At 47.8% G+C, this 8,096-nt stretch overlaps 1 protein-coding gene across 1 annotated transcript; it reads left to right on the plus strand.

Annotated features, from left to right (window-relative positions):
* Window positions 1-5,384: 5,384 nt before the first annotated feature.
* On the plus strand, window positions 5,385-7,601 carry LOC119800988 (histone H2A.Z). Its single transcript, XM_038311397.1, has 5 exons — window positions 5,385-5,542; window positions 5,958-6,035; window positions 6,323-6,436; window positions 6,781-6,910; window positions 7,146-7,601. The coding sequence occupies exons 1-5, from the start codon at window positions 5,540-5,542 to the stop codon at window positions 7,205-7,207; spliced, it is 387 nt and encodes a 128-aa protein (XP_038167325.1). The 5' UTR covers window positions 5,385-5,539; the 3' UTR covers window positions 7,208-7,601.
* The last annotated feature ends 495 nt before the right edge of the window (window positions 7,602-8,096 follow it).

Consider the following 8,096-nt stretch of genomic DNA (forward strand, 5'->3'; position numbering starts at 1 on the left):
TTAGGCTCTACTTATGCCATGCGGCCACTTTTATAGTCCAAAGTCCCAAAGTCATCTACACGCCTCCAAAAGGCATGGTTACGGTCTTATAGCAACACCCCATTCTCAGTACCAACTTTTGTATCACGAACCTTTCTGTCCTTGCCACCATGACCATGGCAACTTACATAAGGGGTTTAATTTGACTTACAGTTCCAATGGGCAAGTCTCTATCAACATAGAAAAGCATAGAAGCAAATGGCAGGGACGGCAGGAAGAAAAGGTAGCTGAGAACTCACATCTTTAATTGTAAGCATTGTGAATTGGATGGAAGTTGGGTGAAGCTCTTTGGCCAGGCTGTACCACCTAAATCTCTCCAAACTTGGGAACAAGTGTTTGAATGCTCAAGACTATGAGCAACATTCCTCTCATTCAACCACACTTTGGGTGGCCTTTAAGCTTTCTTTTTCTCTTTTTTTCTTTTTTTTTTGAAAGTGGGTATAGTTTATTTAGTGGGTTGTGGAAGAAAAGGGGAGCAGGGAGGGGGGAAGAGAAGAGAGACTGGATAGAGAGTGCAGGTTGGAGGAGGAAGGAAGATCCAGGCTGGAAGCCGGCCTTTAAGCTTTCTGTTTCTACTCAAAAGAAGCAAAAATACTAGTCAGGACAAACAGATTAGATATATAAATTACTTTGTTTATGCTTTTGTTTTATTTTCCTATTGCTAAGAAGAGACACTAAAGCAACTCTGTATCAAAGAAAGTATCCAATTGGGGGCTTGTTTACAGTTTCAGAGAGTTAGTTCATGACCATTGAGGCTGCAGGCAGACAGGCATGGGGCTATTAGAGCCTGATCTGCAGGAACACAGGCAGAGAGAGAATATGCTGGCATAGTTATATGAGCTTCAAAGTTCATCTGGGCTAGAGAGATGCCTCAGTGGTAAAGAGCACTGGCTGCTCTTCCAGAGGTCCTGAGTTCAATTCCCAGCAACCACATGGTGGCTCACAACCATCTGTAATGAGATCTGGTGCCCTCTTCTGGCCTGCAGGGATACATGCAGACAGAATACTGTATACATAATAAATTAAAAAAAAAAAACCCCAGCTCATCCCAAGTACATAGGCCATACTTCCTAATCCTTTCCAGTTTCACTAACTGGGGACAAGAATCCAGATATATAAGTCTATGGGAAACATTCTCTTAACCACCACACCTTCCTTGTTATCCTTATATGTTATATATGTTATCCTTATTTATGAAGCATTTACTGTGTGCCAGTCAAGCACAGGCTATCATGTACTTTGCGTACCCTTTCCTTAATCTTTAAACAGCTATGTGAAAGCACTGTGAAACTTGAGTTTTCAAAAGGTTAATAACCTTTAATATAAGCTCAACATAGAAGACTGTTATAATAAGGCTGCTGGTTAGTTCCCAGCCACCCAGAACCAAAATAATCAACCGGAAACTGTATTAATTAAATCAGGCCCATTAGCTCTAGCTTCTTATTGGCTAACTCTTACATATCAATTCAACCCATTTCTATTAGTCTATGCATTGCCATGTGGTTATGGCTTACTGGCTAAAGTTCCATCTGGCTCCAGCGGGGCTACATGGCTTCTCACTCTGACTCCACCTCCTTTTTCCCACCATTCAGTCTAGTTTTCCCCACCTACCTCTGTTCCCCTATAGCTCTGCTCCAGGCTGAAAGCAGTTCCTTTATTAACCAATGATACTCACAGCATACAGAGGGGAATCCCACATCACCTCCCCTTTTCAGTTTAAATAAAAAGGAAGGTTTTATGTGGATTTTAGTCAACCATGTTGGGTGCCAATTTGTTGTAAGGAGGCTGCTTGTTCGTCCCAGCCTCCCAGAATCAAAATAATCACACAGAAATTGTATTAATTAGGGGCTGGAGAGATGGCTCAGAGGTTAAGAGCACTGCCTGCTCTTCCAAAGGTCCTGAGTTCAATTCCCAGCAACCACATGGTGGCTCACAACCATCTGTAATGGGATCTGGTGCCCTCTTCTGGCCAGCTGGCATACACGCAGACAGAATATTGTATACATAATAAATAAATAAATAAATAAATAAATAAATAAAGTTTAAAAAAAAAAAAAAAAGAAATTGTATTAATTAAATCACTGCTTGGCCTATTAGCTCTAACTTCTTATTGGCTAGCTTTTACATCTTAATTTAACCCATCTCCATTAATTTGTGTCTCACCACAAGGTTGTGGCCTACCAGCAAGGGTCCAGTGTCTGTCTTTGGTGGGGGTACATGGCTTCTCTCTTGACTCTGCCTTCCTTCTCCCAGCATTCAGCTTAGTTTTCCCTGCCTAGCTCTGTTCAACCCTATCAGGACAAGCCAGTTTTCTTTATTCACTAATGGTATTCACAACATACAGAGGGGAATCCCACATCAGAGGCAAAGGCAGGGGGAATCACAAAGTTTGAAAGACTGGTCTTTATAGAATTTCCCAGGCTACCCTAGGCTACAGAATTAAGATAGTGGGTTTTTTTTTTAATTTTTAAACAACAACAACAACAACAAAGAGCCAGGTGTTAATGTGGAATGTTTTACTCTTTTGGCTTTTTGAGGGGTCCAGAACTCAGCTCCCAAATAAATCCCACATGGAGGTTTATTTTTTTATGAATGTCCGGCCTTTCCTTGGCTTTTTTCTTGCCAGCTTTTCTTAAATTATACCGACTACCTTTGCCTCTGGACTTTTATCTTTCTCTATTTCTTTATATCTTTCTTTCCTTCTTACTCAGTGACTGCCTGCATGGCTGCCTCTGATGTCCTCCTCTCCTTGTTCTCTCCTCCCAGAGTTCTGTTTATACTTCTCTGACTGCCAGCCCTGCCTATCCTTTCTTCTGCCTCACTATCGGCCCTTCATCTCTTTATTAGGGCTATCAGGTGTTTTAGACAGGCACAGTAACAGACTCACAGAGTTAAACAAATGCAGCATAAACAAAAGTCACACACCTGAAAATAATAGTCCCCAACAAGGTATGGTGGTGCACACCTTTAAGCCCAGCCCAGCACTCCTGAGGCAGAGCCAGGCTGATTTCTGCGATTTCTATGCCAGCCTAGTCTACAGAGCAAGTTCCAGGACAGCCGGACGGTTACACAGAGAAACCCTGTCTCGAAGAAAAAAAACAAATAAAAACAAAAATGGGAGGGGGTGTGTGTGAGAACTAAGATGATACAGTGAGGAGGCATTGCAGAATTCATGTGTACTTGATTGTGAGCTAATTTTGTCTACCATTCTCCAGTGGAGAAACAGTTAATTCTTAGCTGGATTTTATAGCAAAAAACTTGCACAGAATTATCTGAGGAAAGAAATAAAGCTGGCTGTGAGGTAAACAGCAAGAAATCTCATCAGAAGTCAATGTTCAGTGTCATATTGGGCTTGGCTCAATAATTCTCTCTCTCTCCCTCAGCGCTGGGCTGTAAGCTCCTGGCTTTGCAAATTGCTAGGCTGTTATTGCTCTACCAATGAAACTGCTTTGAGGTATTTGGTTGTGGTTTCTTGTTTTGTTTTTATAGACAGGGTCTCACTCTGTTACTCTACACAGCCTGGAACTCAGTGTGTACACCATGCTGTCCTGGGACTCACAAGGATCAGCCTGCTTCTGCCTCCTCAGTGCTGTGTGTGTAGTTCAGACTGGCCTTCTGCTTGTGAATCTCCTGGTGCAGCCTACTAAGTCCTGGGGTTGCAGGAGATTTGCAGGTATTTTTGGTTTTGTTTTTTGTCTTTTTCCTTGTTTTGGGGTATTTTCTTTTTAGCATCATATGATGGCATCATTATAATTCTTTAGTTCCAATAAGCCTTGGCATCAAAATTTTGGGGAGCCTCTCTTCTGGCATTAATCTCCTGGCACCAGAAAGGGTCCCAAATTTTATAAAATCTTTCAAACTGAAGCCCAACATAATGTAGAGTTTATGTTTCAAAATTCTTTCACATTGCTAATTCCATGACACAGAAAGTATAACACACTGTTGAGCTGGTGGTGTGTATTCAAAGGGTAAAAGTGCTCGCTGTACCAGCCTGACTACCTGCGCTCCATCCCTGCATCCCATGCTCAGGTGGAGAGAGAGAACCCACTCCACAAGGTGTCATCTGACTTCCACAAAATCCTCATGGCGTGCGCATCTGCACCCACCCACATGGCCACACAATAATTTTTTATTTAAAAGTGTTACATATTAAGTACTATAAATATGAAAGCTTTAGATCATTATGGTTTCCTGATGACGTAGGTTTTGTCAAGCTGCTAACTGAATATCTAAGTGGCTGGCATCAGGACAGTACCGTGCTTACAGTCCCGTATTTTGTTTTGTAGTTTGTTTGTAGCTTTGGAGCCTGTCCCGGTACTCGTTCTGTAGGCCAGGCTGGCCTTGAACTCAGAGATCCACCTGTCTCTGCCTCGAGTGCTGGGATTAAAGGCGAGCGCCATCACCGCCGGCTCAGTCCCACTTCTTTTAAGCCCAGCATTTGTAATTGATTACATGGACCATCTGTAACTGCTTGTGAATCATGTTACGGTTACCCCACTGACATTTACCCAACATTTTTCATGTGGCAAAATCTTTAGTGTAGGAAAGCTGACACATAATAGCTTTGATGTTTCAATAAATCAACTTTCGATACTAGGCTATGAGGCACATCCCATGGATGTGGAGTCTCCGCAAAATTATGGCTGACGATTTCATTATAATAACGCTCCATCCTAAGCTTTCTGTGTGCGGACAAAATTATTTGTTATCACCAAGGTAAATTGGCCCTGCTGCTATTAGGAGACAGGATAGAGGGGGTGAGCGGTCCAAAGAGGTGAGGGCAGAAGTGGGGAGGGGGGATAAGAGTCAGTCTATCAGGGAAGTGGTTCATCGAGCAGAAGCTGACCTGAGCCACCTGTCACAAAGGAGGAGCTAGAGGGGACCTGAGATCTGCGGAGAAGAGAGGAATGGCCGGGCCGGAGGCGAGCTGTGAGGCCCAGGCTCTCAGCCAGGGGCTAGGCTAGACCGGGAGGAGAGCTCACGTGGTCGCCCGAACCCGGCGGGGAATCGGGTAGGGGGGGGCTGCGGTGGGGAGGACGCCAGCGCGCCCCTCCCCAGCCGCTCGGCTCCTCCCTCCGGGCACGTGACGCCTCCGTCCGCTTTCTCGGTGGCGGTGGCGCAGCGCTCTGTTTCTGCCCTCCCGCCGCGCCGCCCTTCTTCTCCCCCGGTCCCGTCCCGCCGCCTCCCCCACTCTTCCCCCGCTACCCGCACGCGCCAATCAGCGCTCGAGCTCGCGAGCGCCCGCCCCCAGCCCCGCTCCATCCTCTCCCATTGGCTGGAACCTCAAGGACGCGTCCCGAAGGCGGGCGGCAACCATTGGTGGGCCGAGCCAGCCGAGTTCCCGGATGAGGGAACATTCTGCGGTATAAAGGGCGCGAGGAAGGCGGGAGACGGCGCAGTTTGAATCGCGGTCCGACGGAGGAGTGGGCGCTGGGATCTCGCTGCGCGTCCGCCTGGCCTCGACTCTTTCTCGCTTCTCCGATCTTCAGCACGGTCTGAGATGGTAATGTGAGAGTGGACGCCGGGCGGCCACGAGCCGCAGGCTTCGAGCGGGCGGGGCCGCCGTCCCCGGGGCTTGGGGCGAGGCGGCGGCGAGTGGGGAACGTGCGAAGACGGGGTCGGGACGAGCGGAGGGAGGTGTTTTGTGAGCCCGGAGCACCGGGCGGGAGGCGACGGTTGGGTGGCGCGCGCGGCGCCGCTGGGAGCCGGTGCGGGGGCGCGCAGCCGCTGCCGCGGGGGCGCGCGGCGGGGGTCGGCGGGGAGAGGGCGGGGGCGAGCGGCGGCCCGGAGACCACGGCGGGCGGCAGCGAGCGCGCGCTGGCCCCCGGGACGCGCCGCCGTGGGGGAGGGGCGCGCCGCCTTGGTAATTCTATCCTCTCCCGTCCCTCCCGGGCTCGCGGGCGTCGGCGGCGCCGCAGGCTGGCGGTAAGGCTGGAAAAGACTCCGGAAAGGCCAAGACAAAGGCGGTTTCCCGCTCGCAGCGAGCCGGCTTGCAGGTAGGTAGCCGCTGCCGCAGCCGCTGTTGGGGTGACCCGGCCTTTATCTCTGCACCCCTTTGCTTGTTTGTCGGCGCCTTGCATGGGTGTTCCATCTTTGCGTGGGTGATGTGTCGCGACTTGGCCTGCAGAGACTGAATATTGGGGCGTGGGGGGGGGGCGTCGATCGCGCGTGTTACTGCCAGGGCGCGATGGTGCACCACCGTCCTTGGCTTTGGCGCGCACATCATCTTTCCGTCTTTGATCTTTGTGCATTTTTGTTTGTGTGCATAAAAAAAAAAATCAAGTTCCCTGTGGGCCGTATTCATCGACACCTGAAATCTAGGACAACCAGCCACGGACGTGTGGGCGCGACCGCCGCTGTGTACAGCGCAGCCATCCTGGAGTACCTCACCGCAGAGGTAAACGGGAGTGTACGCCTGTGAGCTGGAAAAGGTTTGGGGGGCGGGGGAAAGTGGCGAGAGGGAAGGAGGAAAGTGATGCAAGAAAACTCCCAGGCCTTGAGCGCGGCGCGAGCGAGCACTAGAGGGAGCTAGTGTTCAGCCAAGGATCCTGCTGAGCTGGAGTTTGCTGCTCTTGCAAAAGCAATTGCGTACCCCTTCAATTCTTTGCATAATTTTGTCATTCAGGTAGTGGGGAGGGGATGACGACAGTTGGTAGATTAAAAACACCGCTGAGGTTTGGCCAGCTTCATGGATCTCGACTGAAGGGAAGTTGGGAGATTGATCAGAATTTTGCCTTTTAGGTACTAGAGTTGGCAGGAAATGCATCAAAAGATTTAAAGGTAAAGCGCATTACCCCACGTCACTTGCAGCTCGCTATTCGTGGAGATGAAGAATTGGACTCTCTGATCAAGGCTACAATTGCTGGTGGTGGTATGTTATCACTGAAACTTCTTGCATCTTCACTAAGAAAATTAAATTTCATTACTTCTAAGAGGATATTTAAGTATTTCTCAAAATCATGGTTTAGTTTACATCAGTTTTTCTCTATTTGGACCTCATGGTTTTTAAAGACCTTTCAGTTTGTAGAGTTACCTGCTTTGATTTTTAGTGTTTAAAGAATATTTCCACAAACAGTAGAATTAATTAACCCTTATCTCTCTCCTAGGTGTCATCCCGCACATCCACAAGTCTCTGATTGGGAAGAAGGGACAACAGAAGACCGTCTAAGGATGCCTGGATTCCTTACTATCTCAGGACTCTTGTTCTTAACAGCTGTCCAGTGTTGGTGATTCCAGTGGACTGATCTCTGTGAAAAACACAATTTTGCCTTTTGTAATTCTATTTGAGCAAGTTGGAGGCTTAGTTAGCCTTCCAAACCAACCAAATTTCTGCATTCGAGTCTTAACCATATTTAAGTGTTACTGTGGCTTCAAAGAAGCTATCGATTCTGAAGTAGTGGGTTTTGATTGAGTTGACTGTTTTTAAAAAACTGTTTGGATTTTAATTGTGATGCAGAAGTTATAGTAACAAACATTTGGTTTTGTACAGACATTATTTCCACTCTGGTGGATAAGCTCAATAAAGGTCATATCCCAAACTAGTTTTACACCTGCTTACTGAACGCGTCTCCTAGGTCTCATTCTTTGCTCGCTAATTAAACAGTCCATCTGCAGAGCAACGAGTCGTAGTCAATTTTGTCATATAATGAACTGTTAGGACTTGCAGGAGGAGCCATGCTGTATTTGTCCTGTGGACAGTTACAGTAATGTGGGACAGCTGGACCTGTAGAGACCCTGGGGTATAACGAGATAGCTCCGCTGAACGAACTTGAGATGTGGAAGATAATCATGTTTACAGTGACCAGACACAGCTGCGGAGTGTGGAATGCTCGGCATGGGTTGGGGGTGCGCTAATTTCATAGACTAGGGTAACAGGATGAGAACAGCATGTTCCTTAGCTTGAGACCCTTCCGTAGCCGAGACAGTGCTTGCATGTTACTTCGTGAGGCAAAACCAACATGGGAGCAGGAGGTGCTAAACAACCTATGTAGGTGAAAACCACTTCCTGCTATGGAGTTACAGCTGATTCTAAGTGACCAAGAGCTGCATTGTACCTG

The sequence above is a fragment of the Arvicola amphibius genome, chromosome 14 (genome assembly GCF_903992535.2).
Source record: "Arvicola amphibius chromosome 14, mArvAmp1.2, whole genome shotgun sequence".
NCBI classification, from domain to species: Eukaryota; Metazoa; Chordata; class Mammalia; order Rodentia; family Cricetidae; genus Arvicola; species Arvicola amphibius.